This window comes from Phascolarctos cinereus, unplaced genomic scaffold (assembly GCF_003287225.1).
Source record: "Phascolarctos cinereus isolate Bilbo 61053 unplaced genomic scaffold, phaCin_HiC Scaffold_2;HRSCAF=192, whole genome shotgun sequence".
Lineage (NCBI taxonomy): Eukaryota > Metazoa > Chordata > Mammalia > Diprotodontia > Phascolarctidae > Phascolarctos > Phascolarctos cinereus.
Window position 1 is genome coordinate 40,117,475 of NW_027555625.1, and position 21,274 is coordinate 40,138,748.

The 21,274-nt window shown below is 41.8% G+C and overlaps 1 protein-coding gene across 1 annotated transcript; it reads right to left on the reverse strand.

Annotated features, from left to right (window-relative positions):
• Nucleotides 1–292: 292 nt before the first annotated feature.
• On the reverse strand, nt 293–8,498 carry IL1F10 (interleukin 1 family member 10). Its single transcript, XM_020963521.2, has 4 exons — nt 8,428–8,498; nt 5,858–5,943; nt 4,053–4,180; nt 293–3,626 (listed from the first exon to the last, which is right to left on the reverse strand). The coding sequence occupies exons 1-4, from the start codon at nt 8,457–8,459 to the stop codon at nt 3,414–3,416; spliced, it is 459 nt and encodes a 152-aa protein (XP_020819180.1). The 5' UTR covers nt 8,460–8,498; the 3' UTR covers nt 293–3,413.
• Nucleotides 8,499–21,274: the final 12,776 nt, after the last annotated feature.

Below are 21,274 nucleotides of genomic sequence, written 5' to 3' on the forward strand. Positions count from 1 at the left end.
GCTGAAGGAGGCTGGGATTTGAGAGGGGCGGGGTGTGAGCTTAGTGCCAAACTATTTCATCTGGACTTGGGATTTCACCTTTGAACATTCATGGATCAGGAGTTCTTGGCCTGTTTTCTGTCATGGAACCCTCCAGTGACAGTCTACTGAAGCCTATGAAGCTTCAGAATCATGGTTTTAAATAAATAATGAAATACATAGGAGTACAAAGGAAACTAATACTGAAATAGTTATCTATCATCTCTTTCTCTGTCTATCTATCTATCTCTCTGCCTAACTGCCTGTCTCTCTATCTGCTTGTCTGTCTATCTGCCTGTCTGTCTGTCTATCTATCTATCTATCTGTCTGTCTGTCTGTCTCTCTCTGTTTGTCTGCCTGTCTGACATTAGCTAGGGTAAGGAACCCCTTCTATAGATGACAGCTGCAAAGATGTGAGCAAGCTGAAATAAGAGCAGACTTCAAAGGAGATGTTTTGGGGATGATGGTAGCAAAAGGATTATCTGAAAGTGGCAGTGGGAAGCAAGGAGGCTGATAACTCCTCCTGGCCTTATCTGGGTCAGGGTGTGTGTGAGAAAGAGTAGCCAACCTTGGAATGGGTACCAATGGCATGTTGAGGAGAAAACTGGACTTTGGTGAGCTCCAGAAATTGAAGGAAGAAGCAAATATGGGACCCTGGAGGTCATCTGGTCTAATCCTTGATAAATTGATTTCCCACAGTCCAATTGATGAGATTACAGGATGTAAGGGGTGGTAACAGAGATAATGAGGTATTCCAAACAAAGTGTAAGGGAGTGTTTTCTTTCTTATCTCTTTAATTCTAATCAAACTTGATGGAATTAGTGGGCAGCAAGACACTCTGTAGGGTAGCTAGGTGGCCCAGAGGATAGAGTACTGGGCCTGGTGTGAGGAAGATTCATCTTTCTGATGACTTAGCCTCTGTCACTAACTAGCTGTGTGACTTTGGCCATTCCAAATGTTCATAGTTGTGCCCAACCTGTGGTAGAGCCTTCTGAGCTCATACTGGTCTGATCAGCCACAGTTGGACATGCTTTACCTTGACCCCAACATAGTAATGTCATTTTTGGTCCTTGTCAACACCACCATCCCTCCCACATGATCTCTTCTCTCCTGTGGCACTACCATTACCCTGGTGCAGGTCTTCAGCATCTCCCATCTGGATTATTGCAATAGCCTGCTTGTTGGCCGTCTTTCTCATTCTCCACTCAGCTTTCTAATTGATCTTCCTTGAGCGCAGGTTTGACCATGTCACCCTTTTATTCAAGAAATCCCATTGACTTTCTATTTACCACCAGTACCAAATATAAAAGCCTCTATTTGGATTTTAAAGTCTTTCCTAATCCCTTCCTTCCCACCTTTCCTTACCCTTCTCCACATACTCTGTGATGCAGTGACACTGACCTCCTGGGTGTTCCTCCCACAAGAAATCCCATCTCCTGACTCTGGGCATTTTCTCTGGCTGTCTCCCATGCTTGAACCTCCTCTCCTTCCTCATCTCTGCTTCCTTACTTCCCCAGCTTCCTTCAAATTCCAAGTAAAATTTCCCCTTCTGCAGGAAGCCTTTCCCAATCCCTCTGAATTCATTTGCCTTTCTCCTGCTGATATAGGTGTTTGCATTGCCTTCCCCATTAGACTATGAGCTCCTTGGAGGCATGGAGTGGATTTGACCTTTCTTGGTATTCCCTCCTGCTTAGCCCAGAGCCTGGCACATCTTGTGTCCTTAGTAAATGCTTGCAGACTGACTCATCCAGATGCCAGTGTGCTTCTTCCTCCATCATGGAGCCTTCCTACCCTCATCCTAGTGACTGTTTAAATTCTTAGAGAATTAATCATCCTCCTTCACAATCACTTAAATGTGACTCTCAAATTCTTTGCTCGCTGGGCCTGACGTGTCCATCTGTTCTCCTCAATAAGATCAGAAGCTTCAAGCAAGCAGGGATTATCTTCCCAATTCTTTTGTGCCCCAAGTATTGTCTACCACAGAGTAGTATGGGTATGCAGTCGGTGCTCAGTACAAACTGATTGTGCGGGACACAAGAAGGGAAATGCTGATTTTCCACTGGATCCTCCTATCAATGTCCGTAATTAAAAGATTTAGATCTTAAAGGAAGAGTTCATTCCTTCATAGGTCCTGAAGGCTTAACTACTCATTTTCCACATGAGGCCCAAGTTCATGGATGAAGTAAGTCAGAGTAAGGATTTGCTCCTAGGACCTTTGGCTTGTGTTTTTTCATTATGTTAATTCTTGATCTGGAGAGGTAGTGTGGTATGGCAGACAATCAGAAGAACTGGGTTTGAAGGCTGCCTCTGATCAATCAAACTAGAAGCATTTATGAAGTGCCTACTCTGTATATTGTGCTAGGTGCTGGGGATGCCAAAATAAAACAATATTTACCCTCAGGAAATTTACATCCTATTGGTTGAGATGTACTTGCTGGATGACCATGAAAAGATTTTCTTTCCACTGAGCTGCGCATCAGCATCAGTGAAGGAAGATTGCATGTCCTGAGTTGCCTACACTTATGAAGTCACAGGCATAGACCCAAAACAACAATGATGAAAACGAACATCCTGATCCTTCACCAAGCTCTATAACTGATTGGCTTCATGACCTGAGCTGAGCCCCTTTTCCTTCACCTGTCCCATCTTCTTCTTAACAAATATTGGAGGAGTAGGATACTATTTGGTCTTAGGAAAGATGGACAAGCTAATTTGGGCTTATTGGCTGGTTCTCCTCCCTCCTCAAAGGCTCCTCCTATCTTTGGCTCTCTGCTTCTCTAGGTTCAACTATCATCTCTGGGCTGGTGACCCTTGAATCTTTTTCTGTGACCCTGCCCTCTCTCCTGAGTTATATTTCTCTACCTCCACTTTCTCCTAGCAGATTCCTTCTTGAGTCTGGTGAGAACGTGAACCCAATTAGAGCTTTTACCAGCACCATAAATCCAATCTGTCCATAGCAGAGATCCTCCTCCCCTACAAACCAACAGGCACTCCAAAAGTACTTGGTCCTTAGTACATTGATTGATTGGCACAAGGGTTTTAAATGGACAGAACATGAGACTCTGAGTGGTATTGGGTGAACTCTAGGGTCTAAGGCTGCTCCTCCTGAACTAGAAGGGCTTGGACTGTCTGGAAAACTCTGAATCTCAGTGGACACTTATGCCGACAAAAATGGGACCAAATGGGTGGGAGGAGATGCTGGGTTTATCTGTCCAAGGTCTTCTTGTTTGATATAAGCAACCCTGCCCCCACCACCCCTCATAACCCCCAAAGAAGACTGATTCATTCCCATTATACAAAGGGACACACAATAAGGGCCAGAGAGGAACTTTGCCTGGAGACGGAGCAGGGTCTAGAAGGCAGACATGGGGCTGGGGCTTTCAAGCCGTTGGCCTTTACCGACTCTGTTCAAAAAAGAACTCCGTTTGAGGGGAGGGATCACTCTCCTTGATGAGTCTGACTGGTTCTTGGGGCTCTGTTGGAGCCCCAAGGAACCAGCCTGGCCAGGCAGCTGCCTCTAGCCGGAAAGTAGGGCCTGAGCAGCTTCTGAAGAAGGTGAAGCGGGTGGCCTCCTCTCCACCCTTATACAGGTCCTCGATGTTCACATCCTATAGGGAAGAAGGGACACTTGATCACAAGGAGGTTATTGAGGTACAGTGAGGAGTATTAGCCCCTGAGGCCTCTTTGGACTGGGGATCAGAAGAGTTGGAGGTCAGAGAAGGAAATAAAGAAGCAGTTCTTTAGGAAAGGGGAGAGGGCTATCTTTTAAAGAAGGAAGGTATTGCCATTATGTGGATGTTGAGAGAAAGGCAAGAGAGAATGAGGACAACAGCATTCCTCTCCCTACTGGAGCACAAGAGATGGGAAAAATAGGAATAGGGCTACTGACCTTCTACCTCAAACTTGTCATCCTCTCCTTTTTTCCATATTCCAGAGGAGGCATCAAAACATCAAAAGAAGAACATGGAACTGGGAGTCAGGAATTTCATATCAATGCTAGAAGACTCATGGTAGGGCACCTAGAGCATTCTCACCTCCAGTTGTAGGAAAGGCTCTTCTCCTGATTCTGCACATGCTAAGCATCGAGTTCCATCCTGGATTCCCATAATGATGGGGAACTTGGTTCGATCAAGGGATCTATTAGGAAGCACACAGATCCTCTCTGGGAGAGAAGAAAAAATAAACTTGGAGATTGAGGGAACTGTAAAATGATCACCAAGAAAAAGGCAAGAATCTAGACAGAAGTGGCCCTTCCCTCAGACACAGGGATATTTCTGTCTCATAAGTCTGGGTGGGGAGCCTGAGCCTTAGAGTTAACCCTTTGCTTTCCTGGGCCACCAAACATAGAAAGGTTGAAGGGATGTTTGCCAGGCATTGTGTTGTGGTAGATGTCCTTGTTCAGTCCAACCTGATGGGTCAGGTGGGCCCTGCTGGTGTCCTGCAAAACGAGTTATAGGAGTATTCTGAGCTCCTCACACACCATTCTCTCTTTGGGATATATCTTAGGAAAGAGTATTAGGAACATACTTTAGTCTGAAATGCTTTTTTGTAACTGGAATGAGAAATCTTTATCAGTCTGTCTTTAGCTCTCAATTCCAAAACAATGTTCTTCTTGAAAACATTTTTACTTCATTCTTATCAAAGATGTAAACGATTTCTTTTCTTTTTTTTTTTTGTGAGGGCAGTTGGAGTTAAATGACTTGCCCAGAGCCACACAGCTAGTAAGTATTACATGTCTGAGGCCAGATTTGAACTCAGGTCCTCCTGACTCCAGGGCCAGTGCTCTATCCACTGCACTACCTAGCTGCCCCTTAACCAGCTTCTAAAAGAAAAACTAGGTCAAAGTTCAGGAAGAAACTCTAAGCTTGGGAAAGAAGATAGATTAGGGGAGTGGTATTAATTCCATTTGGGGTTTTCTTGGCCAAGATATTAGAGCAGTTTGCCGTTTCCTTCTCCAGCTCATTTCACAGATGAGGAAACTGAGGCAAACAGGGTTAAGTGATTTGCCTACAGCCGGTAAATGTCTGAGGCTAGATTTAAACTCAGGAAGGTGAGTCTTCTTGACCATGCACTGCACCACCCAGCTGCCCCAGATTAGAAGGGCAATCAAATTTAAAACTAGTACACTATAATCTAATTAAGGGCATTCTCTATCTCCATACTTGATTGGACTGAATGTTTTGAGAAAATGATTCCCCAGGATTCTCTGGCATTTTAAGTGAATATTCTATTGGAAGAATCAAAAACAGTTACTTAAATTTTCACCTGAGCTCTGTAATTGTTTTATTTATCATGAGGTCATGTCATTGTTTGGGGATATTTTCAATGTAATCCAAAACTGCTTGTGGCAGAGAAAATTCCAAAGGCTTGGGGAAATTCTGCTCTTTTGCATCTATCTTTCTCTCTCTCCCTCCCTCCTTTCTCTCTCTGTCTTTCTCCCTCTGTCCCTCTCACTCCTTTTCTTTCCTTCCTTTTGTCTCTGTTGATATCTGTCTTTGTGTGTGTGTCTGTGTTGGTATTTCTCTGTCTCTGTCTGTCTGTCTGTCTCTGTCTCTGTCTGCCAACAACTGTCTCTGTGTCAGTGTTACTCTGTCCCTCTGGAGTTAGAATAATTTGATTATTAAATAATTAATATTTAATTAACAAAATTATCTCTAGTAGATTTGTGCCCCAAACAAAGAATATGGTATTTTTCACCCACATCCTTATGACCCCTTGCAGCTGCTCTTGTACCTGTAAAGAAACATAGCCAATGGGGCCCAACTCTGGCACCAGATGGGTGGGGAGAGGGAGATGGGAATTCCAGGTGGGTGACCTAGAATGCTTAGGAGCTGCTCACCTGCACGACAGAGTTCTGAGTTGGGTTCTCCCACTAGAAGTTGGTCATTCTTCAAGTATAAAGGCTTCTGTTCAGCATCCTTGATTCTGAAAAACCTTCAGGTTAGTGTGAGGCCCCAAATCTCACCCTCCTACACACACACACACAACTATACAGTACTCCACCCCACAGCCTGTCAGTCTCTCTTTCCCCCCCCATGCACTAAAGGAAACAGCACAATGAATTAGGAAGAACATGGGACTGAGAAACAGGATTCATGTCCTGACTCAACATGTGACTGATGGCAAACTGCTTGACTTTTCCAGTGCCTCAGCTTTTTCATCTGTACAATGGGGGGTTGAGGTCAGCAACTATACCATCCAACCCATTCATTCTGCAGATGAAGGAAGTCATCTAATTCAACCCACACTAGAAAAGGAATTCTCCTCATAATAAACTAACAATTGGTCCTCCAGTCTTTGCTCCAGTACCCCCAATGAGGGGGAACCCATTATCCTGAAAGGCGGCACACTCTACTTTTGAATATCTCTGATTGTTGGGAGGAAAATAGGTGGTGCAGTGGATAGAGTGCTGGCCTTGGAGTCCCGGAAGACCTGAGTTGAAATCTTTCCTCAGACACTTACTAGCTGTGTGACCCTGGGTAAGTCATTTACCTCTGCTTGCCTCAGTTTCCTCATGTGTAAAATAAGCTTGAGAAGGAAATGGCCAACCACTCTATTATCTCTGCCAAGAAGAGCTGGACACAATTAATTGACTAAACAATAGTCAGGAAGCTTTTGCCAACATCAGGACCAAATTGGCTTCACTTCCCCAGGTTAAATATTCCCAGTTCCTTCAACTGTTCCTCCCAGTCAAGACTCAAAGCCCTTTAATAACGATTCTAGCTAAAATTTATACAGAGCTTCAAGCATTGCAAAGCACTTCACAAATAATAGTCCTCAAAGCAACCCTGGAAGTTAGTTGCTATTTTTTTAAATTTTTTTTTTAGACAATTGGGGTTAAATGACTTGCCCAGAGTCACACAGCTACTAAGTGTTATGTGTCTGAGGTCAGATTTGAACTCAGGTCCTCCTGACTCCAGGGCCACTCTATCCACTGTGCTACCTAGCTGCCCCCAGTAGTTGCTATTATTATCATCTTTATTTTACACATCAATAAACTAAGGCAAACCGGTTAAGTGACTTTCCTGTGGCTATATAGTTATTAAATGTCTGAGGCTGTATTTGAACTCAGGTCTTCCTGAATCCAGTTCCAACCTTCTATGCACTGTACCACCTAGCTTCCGCCAGGGAGGTCTTCACCCATTCCATGCTCATTCTAAAACACAGTACCCAGAACCAAACACAATGATCGGTTATCAAGCTATAGAATGATACAGGATTATCGCCTCCCTATTCCCCCAAGCCTGCTTCTGGTAATGTAGACATTTTTGTGACATAATTACAGGAATAATTTTTCTGCCATATTCTTCCCCTCCTCAACAATCTATGAAAACATCTGGAACCACCCCAGGATAGAAATTCACTCTCACTGCAGAGGTGCTGAGATTTTGGACTGGTTTGACTGTCCCCAGATCTGTCTATCTCAGTTTTTTTCCTAGCCTGTTCCTGAGTTCTCTCCTAATGGGGATGAAGTGTTTTCACATGGGACAAGACTGTCACAGCTTTGCTTGGCCAATTGTTTTCCTATGGCTAAAAAGAGATCATTGGAGTTGGCCAAGGCTCCTTCATCATCATTCATGGCCAGCATTGTGTTATAATAATAGGTTTAGAAGCTGAATATGGGGCTTTGGAGGAGAGGAGGAAAGGAAATAGGGGTGTGAGGGACATCAAAGTAATGCATGATTACCTCAGGCCACTGGGCTGGTTTCACTTTGCATGAGTCATACCTCTTAAGGACCTGGGAGCTCCTAATTCATTCTGACCGGGCTAAAGCTAGATTCTCATCTCCCCATGAGGTTCCTCTAACTAGGTATCAGCCCTGGCTAACACCTACATGTGTTAAAGTCAGTTTCAGTTTGGGTCAGAGTCCTACACTAGGACCTGGAACCTCTTCCTTTAGAATTTTCCACCTTGGGTAAAGGTCTTATTGTGTGACATTCATAGACTCAGCTGATTTGTGTATGTGTGTCTTTTGTTCCCCTGTAAACCAGCACTGAGCTCTGCCTTCTGTTTCTTTTATTCCCAAATCAACAGAATCTGAGAGTTCAATGGTCATCTAATCCAATGCAGACACAAAAGGAAACTCCCCTGTGAGATAGGGGACCAGTGGTCATCTGGTCCATGCCTGAAGCTCTCCAGCTAGGGGAAACCACTGTTCCTGGAAGTAGCCCATTTCACTTGGGGCAGCTCTCATTAGGAAGCTTTTTTCCTGACACTGAAGCTTGAATTTTCCTCTTTGAAGCTTTTATCCTTTTGTACCAGATGAAATGAGTCTAAACCCTATCATATATGACAGCCTTCAAATATATAAAGACAGCTTTCTTGTCCCCCCATATCTCCTCTTCAGCAGGTTAAGGAAGGCTGAAGGATCTTCAGGAGGGTCCCTGCCAGGAAACTGGCAAAACTTACACAAAGTACCGGGCTATGGGGAGGGAACACATCTCTTCGGTCTAAGGCGGAGTGCACCTGAGCCCTGCTGAGAAAGGAAAGGGAGAGAAAGCTCTGTTTAGGAAAGGAAGGCATTGGGAAGCCTGTGGACCTGACAATCTCCATATTCTGATTTTTAGGTCTCCTTTACCAGGAAGGGATCAGCTGGCAGTAATGAAGAATGAATGAACGCGTAATCTGTCAACCATTCCTGGAATTGGAGAATGGACTGACTTTAAGGGGAAAAAAATGCAAACTCTAACACATAAGCCCTTCACAATCTGAATTTGACTGACCTCCCCAAGCTCAATACCCATTACTTCTCAGTCACAAAATCACTAGAATAGACACAGTGCAGTTTAGTGGAATGTGCTCTGGGCTCCAGGGCCAAAAATCTTGTTTTGAAGACCAGCTGAAACAGGAATCTACTACTTGACCACAGGCAGGGCTGGAAACCTCTCTGAGCTGCAATTTCCTTGTCTGTAAAATGGGAATGTAATACCTGAGGTCCTACCCCACAGAATCAGGAAGAAAGCCCTTTGTAAGCCATAAGGCACTATTAGAAAAATGTGAGGTCTTACTATGAAACCCTGCTCTGTCACATACCAGCTTTGTGAACTTGGACAAAGCCTCTTTACTTCTCTCAAGTCTCAGTTTCTTCACCTGTAATGTAAGGGAGTTGGACACGATGCTCTCTCTCCCACAGCCCTGGGTAGCTCTAAAATTCCAAATTCCTGGAGAATATAGCTCAGCAATGGAGTTGGAGGGGGGTGGGGGCAGTGATAGGCACAGCTGGGAATCTTGTCCTCCCCCTCCCTGTCTGGAGACTTTCCCCTAGGATCAGGTCCTGCCTGTATGTATCATCGGGAAGAATATGGCCTAGCCCTTAGTCCTTGGTGGTGGGGAGGGAGAAAAGTGCAGGAGTGGAGTGACAAGAGGCCTGCTCTTTATGGACTGAAATACCAGGATTTGGCTGGAATTGGTAAATTACAAGAGATGAGCTTGGAATATCATGACTGGGGTTGGCTATTCATTCTCCCAAGGTTTTTAAAGAAGAGAAATCCACATGCTTTCCAACTGGCCTCAGAAAGAAGAACATAGAGCTATGAGAGGGTTTGAGATGCAAGAATCTAGGGTTGTGATTTGCCCTTATTGGTATGAATTTGAAATTTGGAGGAGTCAGAAGGACTGAGTTCTAGTCCTGCTGCCTGCTCTAAGTAAACTTGGATCAGTAACATCACCTCCCCACGCCTCAATTTCCTCCTTTTTAAAAGAAATCGAGGTGGCCGTCCAGCTCCCTTTCAGCTCTAAATCTGAGGGATTCAAAGAGGACAAGATGCTCTGGCTAAAGGACTGTCTTTAGAGTCAGAGTTCCTAGGCTTAAATCCTGTCTTTGATATTTTCTGATGTTGTTGTTCATCTTTCATTCTCAAAGAGGACCAGTGATATCGTGAGAACGAAGTCTTGACTTGCACGAGAATTGAATTTAAATTAGACAGAACTGCTTAAAATCATCAGCCTCGCTCTCTCCTCCAGAGTCGTCAAAGTCCCGTGGCAAGACTTTTACTAGCTGTATGATCTTGGGCAAGTCATTTTAAATCTCTGGGCCTCAATTTCCTCATCTGTAATATGAGGGGGTTGGCTAGATGACCTCTGAGATCCCTTCCCGGCCTTAGAGGTATCATGCTAAGTTATAAAGTTGGCCAACCCTCCCCCATCAGTCTCCAGCTTTGTTTGCTGCAAAAAGCATCCTGTTATTGACCCCTAAACACATTATTCTCTTTCTGTTGTGCTTTTTCCAGTCCATAAAATTTAAAACTCTGTCCCACCCTTAGAATTTTCTCTGAAGTGATGGACCTATGCAGGACAAAGGAGAGAGGGAATTTAGGTGAATCCTTTGGGTGTTCACAAAAACTGTTAAATCATTGTAGGTGTTGGGGGTCAGGGACCCAGCTAATAATACTGGCTGTGGCCTGAAAGAGGAGTGTCAATCAGGCAGAAGAGGAAGATGGTCCCAACCTGCAAAATTGCCCTTCAAAGCAGAAGTATGAGAAAAGAAGCCTGGTTTAGAAAGTCTATCTGATTCCCCATGAGCAAGGAGAGAAAGAAAGCGAAAAGAAGGAAAGATTCACTCTGTGTGTGCGTGTGTGTGTGTGTGTGTGTGTGTGTAACATGTCACTGAGGGATGTTTCAGGAGGTACAGGAAGGCACATCTCAGGACTGACTTTCCTATAGGAGGACATCTGATCATCTGAGCCAGATTAGACAGATTTCTCTAGAACCAAAGCAAGGTTTCAGCCTAAGTCCATTCTTATTAGCTGTGTGACTTTGGGCAGATCACTGAGCACCAATTTCCTTGTCTTCATTATATAATGGGCATAATCATAGCTTCCTGGCTACTGTCTCTTTACCACACAGAGCTGTTGTTAGCATCAAATGAGATAATGTCTATGAAAGTGCTTTGTGATCTGTAAAAATGCATTATAAATATGTGGTTAATATTTTAATCACTAATACTTTGATCCCATCTTCCACTTCTCATTGTGTATTGTTTCCACTGAAACTTCTTCACTAATGACTCATCTACCTACCAGAAGTCTCCATTTGGGTCTCCTAGCAACAGCTACAACTCAACATGTCCAGAAATCAAGCCCATTATTTTCCCCTTAAAACTAACTCTTTGTCCCAATTTCCCCATTTTTTTAGGGAGAAGGGAACAAGCATTTATTAATCACTTACTATGTACCAATCACTTTGATAAACAGCTTAAAAGTATTATCTCATTTGATCCTTACAATAATCTTGGGAGGTAGGTGCTGTTGTGATTCTATTTTACCACTGAGGAAGTTGAGGCAGACAGGTTGAGTGACTTACCTAGGGTCACATAGCTAACAAATTTCTGAAGCTGGATTTGAACTCAAGTCTTTTTGATTCCAGGCCCAGCATTCTTTCCACTGAAGCACCTAACTCCCAAGAGCATGAATCAAAAACTGGAAGGGATCTGAATCCAGCCTCTCTCATTTTATGGATGAGGAAACCAAATCCCACGGAAATTGAGTGAATTGTCCCAAGTCTCACTGGTTGTAATTGTCAGAAGCAGCATTTGAACCCAGGTTCTTCAACCCCAGAAGGAGTGCTTATTCCACTGAACCATGGAGCTGATTTAATGGTCATCCTCTTCTCCCCCAGTCAACGGGGATTCCCTAGGCATCAGTTTTGACTCTTTCTTTGTCTTTGTATCTGCTATTTAAACTTTCATCCAATTTAAACTTTCATTAATTCTTCCTTCAAAGCATCTCTCAGAGACATCCTTCCCCCTGTATTTACATGGAAGCCATAGAACCCTAAACAATATCCTTTACTATCAGTGGCATTTATTTTCCAATGTCTCATAGATCCATAATTTTGTCATTGTGGGTACTCAGTGACCCCTGTTCAGTTAAGTAGAAGATCTTTGAGACCTTATGAATTTTGGTCAAAAAATGCCTCACCCTGTGGCCACTCTGGAGATGAGCCACCTCTCACTTTGCTAGGATCACTCTTAGACAAAAGATATACAACCCGTACCCTGCCCATTACTCAAAACCTTTCTACCTTGGTTGGACCTGCCACAGGTTGTATTCTGCTGACAACCTACAAGAAGGGCTTCATAAATATTGACCATGACTGACTCATTTCTGACCAGTCCTTACTGTCTCCTAGAGCTCCTAAACCTTTTCCTAACTCAATCATGTCTTTAGCAGGAATCTATAGAGAGCTCAAAAATTTACCTGGAGAGAATGAAGTGGAGAGGAGAATGGGCATGGGTATTAAGGAATGGGGTAGATAGAAAAAGAGAGAGACAGACAGACAGAGATACACAGAGAGAGAGAAAGACAGAGGAGGGAGAGATGGAGGGAAGGAAGGAGAGAGGGAGGGAGAGAGGAATAGAAGGGAGAAGAAGACAAACAGAAATAGAAGAGAGAGGAAAGCAAAGGGAGGAGAGAGGGACAGGGAGGAAAACATAGAGACAATGATAGAGTAGGAGAGTAGGAAATATAAAGGAAGGGAAAGAAGGTAGGAAAGAGAAAGAGTGAGTAAAAGGGAGAGGGAGAGATAGAGGAGAGAGTAAACAGGGTTAGAGAAGAGAAATAGGAAGAGATAGAAATGAAAGAAGAGAGAAATGATAGAAAAATAGAGAAAGGAGAGGAAAGGAAGAGAAAATAAGAGAGAGCAAAGAAAAATAAGAGGAAAGAGACAGAGAAATAGAAACAGACAGAAAGAAGTGAACTGAGAGGTTATCATCACCCCCTTACACACACACACACACACACCCCTTCTTAACCATCACTGACCTGTAGGTCCTTGTAGGTCCTCTTAAATCCTGGGTCTTGGAAACTCAGTCTGTCTGTCTCAGTGTCTGCCTGTGTTTATAGGTCCTGGTCAATGTGGGTCAAACCAATTGTTCCCCCCATAATTGGTTTAGGAAGGATAACAAAAAGAAGAGGCACAAGGGTTTCCCAACTCTTTTGGGTCACTGAGGATAATAAGCGGGATGGGGGAATTAATGAATGTTTGCCGTGAGGGTTGAGATCCCAAGCATTTAGGTCCTTGCTGCTGCCACTGCCATCATGATTGTTGTCATTTGTGGCTTCAGTAGCCAAATAAATGAATATGAGCTGGTGCACGGCCAAGCCAGTTTCACTCCTGTGCCCTCTCCTGCCCTGTCTTGGGCTTGGGTATCTCTAAGTCTGTCTCTATCCCCAGTCCTCTCCCCCACTCCTAGCAGCTGCACAGACTAGGACAGAGTAGGTCGAGGAGTACCTGGGAGCATTTGTGAGTGGGGCAGAGAGGAGAGCAATCTCTGAATACTTAAAGCTCAGGCTGATGCCAGAGCACAAGCTTTGTCTTGTTCCAGCAGGCAGACGTAGAGGGCAATTTGTACATTTTCCACAAGCTCCAAAAAGTGCTGCATGGTCTCAGTGACAGGACAGCAAATGAACGGATGGATGAAAACCCATTGATTAAGTGCCTCCTATATGTCAAGTACTGTGTTGAGTACTGGGATATGACTACAAAAGTGAAATAATCCCTGCCCTCTAGGAACTTGACTTCTAATCAGGGGATTCAATGCACTGAAGGCAGTAGTGGCTTGGGACAGAAGCTTTGGTCTTGGGAGTTGTAGGTGCTATGAAGAGAGTCTTTAGGTGGTGGATTGTCATGCCCTTTCCAGTTGTCATGGTAATATCTCTTAGCACAGAGCCTGGCCTACAGTAGGTGCTTAATAAATGTTTACTGACTGATTATGATTGATTTGATCACTGTTTTCAGAGGAAGAGGCGGAAGGGAAGTTGGGGTGCTGGAGGGTGAACAGGGAAAATGGAAGGGGAGTTGTAGTAACTATAGATCTAGGAGAAATGATATAAACAGGATTCCTGTCCGGGTATAAGTTGGAGTATCTGTCCTTTACCATCCCATCCAGCTCTAAGATGCTGATTCTTTTAAACACTGTGAAGGGAAAATGCTCAACAGGGAGGGGACTAGCATAGGTTTTTGTGTTGTTTTTGTTTTCCCCTTTGCAAACATCTCCAACCTGCCTCCGACAATGTCAACTCAACAAGCATTTATTAAGGACTTACTACGAGCCAGGCACCATGTTAAGCACCAAAGACGATCAAAGATCAGAAGTCCTTGCCCTCAAGGAATATACATTCTAGTGGGGAAGACGATATGCAAACAATTATATATAAGCAAGATACAGACATGATAAACTGCAGCCATTTCAGAGGGAAGGTATTGGCATTAAGGGGGATTGGGAAAGGCTTCTTCCTTCTTGGATTTTGGCTGATACTTGAAAGAAGCCAGGAGTCAGGGATGAGGAGGAAGAGAATTCCAGGCATGGGAGACAGCCAGTGAAAATGCCCAGAGCCGGTCTTGTGTGTGGAAAGCAAGGATGCCAGCGTCACTGGATCATAGAAAATGTGGGGGGAGGTAAGGTCTGAGATGACTGGAAAGGCAGGCAGGGGCCATGTTAGAAAGGGCTAATAATAACACTGTGTACTGCTTTAAGGTTTACAAAGCATTTTCCTTGCACAAAAACAAATAAAAAAATAGAAACAAAAACTTGTGAAGTGACTACTGATGTCTCCCAGGTATATTGAGAGTTTGTGAGGTCCATGACAGTAGGGACCAGGTCTTGTCTAAACTTAGCATCCTCCTCAACGTCCAACACATGCTCTACACACAGTAGGCACTTTTTGAATGAAACACCTCCCCCCATACACGCACATAAGGAAACTCAGAGAGATAAATGACCTGTCTGAGATCATACGACTAGTAAGTATCAGAGCAAGGATTTGAAACCAGATTGCCTAATTTCAGTTCCAAAGTTCTCACTATACCACATTGCCTAGCTGTTCTCTTTGGACCATGGTATGTCACATTTTATTCAGGATATGAATCTACACCTCTCATGATTAATCTTGAACTACCCTTGCCAGAGATAGAAATGAGAAACAAACTTACAAGACACATTCACGAGCACACATGTATGATCTTTCCTTATTATTCTACTGTTACTTTAGGCTCAACAAATATTCCCCCAAATGAAACCTCTAAGTATATCTTCCTTTTAAAATCTTACTCTATTATCTTTAGTTTTTATATTGCCCTTGCTTGAAGAGATATCCTTCACTCTTCCCTGCCTCGAAAGCCATCTCCCACCCCTCCCTGTCTCCCAAGCCATCTCTCACCCTCCCAGCCTAGCAAACCATTCCTTGTGGCAAAGATTAAAAAGAGAAAAAGGAAAAACAAAACTATGCCTCTTCTCTTACCAGCTGATCCAGACCTTAGCATTGACCAGAACCTTGGCATTCACTGTTCTGCTTCACCCTGGCCCCAGTAACTAGATTCCTGGACAGATAGACTTCTCAGTATCTCCACCTGCCATCTTTCAAATAACAAACATGTTGGGACTAGAGGCAGGGATGCTGACAGATGGTGGGTGGAGGACCCAATATTGCCCTTGATTTGTAAGCCCAGATGCTATCATAGGCAGAAAAGAAAAACCAGTAAGACAGCTCTCTTATAATATCAATCATGAATGAAGTTTCTATGGAAAATGTTTATGATAGGCACTGTGCTCAAATTAGAATGGAGTAGAGAAAGTTCTCATCATGGAATTTCCCAAAGCATACTTATTCTCCTGGGAGTAATCTTTCCTTCATCTCAGGGTACTTTGTACTCTTCTCTTAAACTCAGCACATATTAATTGGCATTATGTTTCTCTTTGGGTAAATTAGCTCCCCTTTGAGGCTGTACACTCCTTGAGGGCATGGAATGCTTATTAAAACTAAAACAGATAGTTTACAATTTAATGATTGGGTCAGGATTCCAAAAGATCAAAGGGCTAGAATGTTGGGTCAGATTAAATGAGGTGAAATTTAATCAGGATACACATAAAGTCTTACACTATGAGCAGTAGGTAGAAGATACAGAGACAGATTTTGGTTTGAGGTAAGGAGTGTTTTCCTGATAACTAGAGCTATTTAAAAAGGAAATGGGTAATCTGAAGAAGCAATGGGCTCTGCCTTACTGGAAAACTTCAGTCAAAGTTTGAATTAGCCCTCATTAGTGATGCTGGAGACAGTCAAGTGACGCTTGGCTCAGGACAGGTGGGACTAGACTGGGGGTGTCCAGCTCACTGATGATGACCACATGCTGCCAGCAAAATTCCCAAGTGAGTCCTGAGCCAGATTAAAATGTAATTTGGGAGATGTCGAATAAAATGAATAAAAATACAATAAAATGCAGATAATGTTAATTTCTGGTTTTCAGAGTCAACATGCTACTGGTATGGATCCATTTCTATTTGAGTTTGACAATATCTCACTAAACCACCATTTCTTAGTGATCTCAAAGGAGGAATTCTCCTTCCAGTGCAGATTAGATTCAATGATTTCTTTGGTCTCTCACAACTATGATGTTGCTATGATTCTGCATCTTATTTGTCACCAAGTACAGCATCGTGTCTGGAACATAGTTGGTACTTAATAAATGTGTGTTGTATGAGACCTACCTAGACACCCCTACTTTTATTTTTCATATTCTCCTGGTTTCCACTCAGACAAAGGGTAAGAAACAGATAACTGGAGTAATAATTGCTAACATTTATATAGCTCCTACTATGTGCCAGGCACTGTGCTAAATGCTTTACAAATATTATCTCATTTAATTCTCAAAACAACTCAGGGAGGAAAGGGCTATTATTATCCCCATTTTACAGTTATGGAACCTGAGGCAGACAGAGGTTAAATGGCTTGTCCAGGGTCACAGAGCTAGTAAGTGTCTGAGGTTGGATTTGACCTCAGGTCTTCCTGACTCCAGGCCCAGCACTCTATCCCCTTATCTTTATCTCCCGAATACCTAGCACAGTACCAAGCAACAAAGAAAGTACTTAATAAATGTTTGATAATTGTCTGACTGATAGAAGTACCCAGAACTGCAAAGTGATGGGACTGACATGAAATTGTCCCATCAAACCAAACAGTTAGAATTTAGAGAAGCAAGACTTTTGGGAGGGCACCATGATGGATATGGGATGGGGTAGGGTTGAAAGCATGCCCAGACACATTGTTGAGAGACTCATGAAGAGTGCCACTGCTGTTCCCATAGACAAAGGAAAGTAGTGAACTGAATCAAAGGCTTAGACATCCTTAGAAGTGGCATCAGTCCAGCCATTGGGGAGCTTCAACACCATATTTCACAATATTTCAATTGCATGATAGCCATAATATAGTGAGTAGAGAACCAGCCTAGAATCAGGAAGACCTAGATTCAAGTTCCATCTTGGATACGTACTAGCTGTGTGGCCCTGGGCAGATCACTTAATCTCCCAGGATGATAGACAACTGTCCAACATTTGAAGTGACACCCTGAATTGGTAGAGAGAATTTCCCTTTCTACCAGTAGTAGAGATTAGTAGAAAGGAAAATTCTTTCTCTACCATTGTCATTTCCTGTACAAATAAAATCATGAAGTCTAGTCCCTATCCCTTCAACTGTGTATAATAAATGTCTGCTAAATAATGTGAATATATTTTCCTTTGGGGTCATTAAAATTAGGAAGAAGATACAAACTTTAATGGGACTACAGTGAAAATAAAAGTCTGTTTATGATACATTTATTAAATACTGTTATTAAATTTATTAAATGTTATAAACAAATAATTTTCTGAATTAGGGTAGTGGTTGTATGAGTAGAGAGAGGGGGATATATTCAAGAATTATTGTGGAGAAAAGAAATTACAACATTTAGGCAACTGATTGTCTTCAACAAAAGACTGGATGACTATTTGTTTTGTATGTTTCAGAGGGAATTCCTGCTCAAGTATGTTCAGGTTCCTTAATGGTATACTCATTCCTCCTCTATTATTTCACCCAAATAACTTTCCAAACAAGAAAATAGTTGATCCTACAGTATCATGTGCCAGTCAAACAACATCAAGAGTGTTAAATCCAGCACCATATTTTAAGTTTTATTTTGAATTTCAAAACACCAAACAAAGGATTTCCACATATAAAGTAGAAAAGGAAAAAGGTTTCATGTGAAATTTTACATCTTTATTCCATACAAATTGCTTTTTAAAAAAATATATGATAAATTTAGCATGTCACTTTCAAAGCTGTCTTGTTTGTGTTTCCTTCTAAACTTATCTATTTTCTATACATTGTGAAAATTACTTCAATGACCCTCTTTTTTTCCTATTCTTTTTTTTTGGCAACACTGTTACTAGCTCCACTTCCTCAGCTTACCCCTCCCCACACCTAAATAGGAAAAGGAAAACTACAATCCTTGTAACAAGCAAGCAAAGACCATCACAATGGACCTATACATTTACCAGGTCCAAAAATGTATGTCTCATCTTGCTCTTTGAATTCATCACCTCTTTGTCAGGAGATGGGTAACAGGTTTCATCACTGATCCTCTGGATTCCTCATTTGTCATTGCATTGATCAAGAGTTCTTAAGTCTTTCAAAACTGTTCTTTACAATGTTATTGTTACTACATAAATTATTCACCTGGTTCTGTTCACTTCTCTCTGCATCAGTTCATGCAAATCTTTCCAGATTCTGCTAAAACAGAGCTTCTTAAACTCTTTCCATTTTCAACACCCTCAGCAATTCCTAAACTCTGGGTATGGGGTTGCAACCCACAGTTCAAGAAGTGCTGTTCTAAAACCATTCCCTTTATCACTTCTTACAGCACAATAGTATTACATCAAATTTATAAACCATAATTTGTTTAGCCATTCCCCAATTGATGGGCACCATCTTTGTTTCTAGTTCTTTGCCATTACAAAAAAAAAAAGAGCTTCTATAATTGTGTATATGTCAGACCTTTTCCTCTTTGTTTATTGCTTTGGAATCTAGGCCTAATATTGTTAGTTAATAGGTCAGAAGGTACATTCAGTTTAGTAACTTATTTGATATAATTCCAAATTCTACCCAGAATGCCTGGATAAAACCACAGCAGAGATTTTAATGAAGGACATTGGCAAACTGGAGCATGTTCAGAAGAAGTTGACTAAGACAATGAGAGTATTTGATGTCATTCATATGAGAAACTTTTGAAGAATGTGGGACAATTTAATCTAAAGAAGAGATTCAAGGAGCTGTTTTCAAAAGATCATGAATGGTCTTACCTAGTATGACTCCAGGGGGCAGACCTAGACCAGTGTGTGGAAGTTACAAGGAGACAAATTTCAAATCGGCATAAGGAAGAATTTCCCAACAATAATGACAACTAGTGTTCATATAGTCCTTTAAGTTTTGCACTGTGCTTTAAAAATATTATCTCATTTGATCCTCCTAGCAACCCTGCAAGATAGATGCTGAAATTGTCCCCATTTTATAATTGGGAGAACTGAGGCGGACAGAGATTAAGTGGCTTGCCCAGGGTCACATAGTTAATAAGTATCTAAGGCTAGATTTGAATTCAGATCTTCCTGACTCCAGGCCCAGCACTCTATCCACTGCACAATTGAGGCTGCCTTATGAAATAATAAGTCCTGTTCCTGGAAGTTAGATTAGATGATCCCTCCCCAAGGACAGTATAGATGGGACTCATTCTATAGGTGGGAAATTTGAATCAATCACCAGATATTTTTAAGGCATTACTATACATCAGGAATTATGTTAGGTGATAAGGATACAGATACAAGAACAAGATAGAGCAAGATCAGTCTGCTCTCAAAAACCTTTTTCTTTTAGAGGGATACAATATATTCACAAGAATAGCCTTTGAGTGCCTTCCAACTCTAGAATTCTGTTGAGTTTACAATTCTGCAAGCATTCAATCAGTTAGTCAACAAGCATTTATTGAGTTTACCAGGCATTGTGCTGAGTACTGAGAATGCAAAGAGAGGAGGTCTCATATCCAAGATATAAGAGTAACGTATTGAAACGTATAAGACTAAGAGCCATTCCCCAATTGAAAACCGCCCAAAGGATATGAACAGGTAATTTTCAAAGGAAGAAATCCAAGCTCCAATATTCATATGAGAAACTGCTCCAAATCACTAGTGATAAGAGAAATTAGAATCAAAGCTACGCTCAGGTTCTATGTTATGCCCATCAGATTGCCAAAAATTACATGAGAAAAATGATGAATGTCAGAAGCATACTAATGCATTGTGGGTGAAGCTGTAATTTGGTCCAGAGATTCTGGAAAACAATTTGGAATAATGCCTCAAATGTTAGTAAACTGTGCATAGACTTTGACCTAGTGATACCACCACTAGGCAGGACCCATGTGCACAAAAACATTTATAGCAGCTCCTTTCCTAAAAGTACCAAACTGGAAACTAAGGGAATTCTGACCTTTTGAGTATGACTCAACAAATAGTGGCATATAAATGTAATTGAATATTATGCCATAAGAAATGACAAAATGGACAGTTTCAGATGATATGGGGAAGACCTCTATGATCTGATGCAGAGTGAAATGAGCACAACTCAGAGAAAAAAAACTGATATAATTATAACAATGTTATTGAGAAAAACAACTTGGAAGGACAACTTTGATGTGGGCAATCATAAACCATGAATCTAGGTGAAGATGCCTCTTGCCAGCGAAGCGATGGACATAAAATGCAGAATGAGACATTCATTTTTTGGCGTGGCCAATATGCAAATTTGTTTGCCAGCCTGTGTGTATCTATTGTAAATGTTTTTCAAATTAATTAATAGGGGGAGGAAGTAGGAGGGAGACATGATACATTCTTCTTCAAATAAATAAATAGATGAAAATTTAAAAAGAAAACTAGAAGAGACAAATCAGAATAGATGTCCTCAAAATATTAAGAACCTTGTCCTCTAGTGGCAGTGATCTCACTATCAGTCCCAGATTTTTTTCTATGATTATTATTTTTTAAAAATTCTTCAGGTAATTTTGGAAGAACAATCAAACATTTTACTTAATTGTGGAATTAAATTATTTGTGTAGGAACCATAGAAACAAAATGAGAAAACTGAGAGGGATTTCTAAGACAATTCATTTCATTCTCTTGTGTTATGGATAAAGAAATTAGGACCCAGAGAAAGAGGAGTGATTCACATGGGGGGATGTTTTTGGAAATTATTATCATGTTAATGATCAAAGCCACAGTGAATGTCAATAAATAACATAAACAACTAAGAGTGACCTAGGATATCCTGGGGGAAAAACGTTCCAGGTTTAGGTAGAAACCTGGATCTCACTATGGTCTACTTTGATTTAATGTGGGTCTCCTCCAACAAGCTTCCTGGAAACTTTTATGTGAATTTCTTTCATCCTAGCTACAGCTCCATAT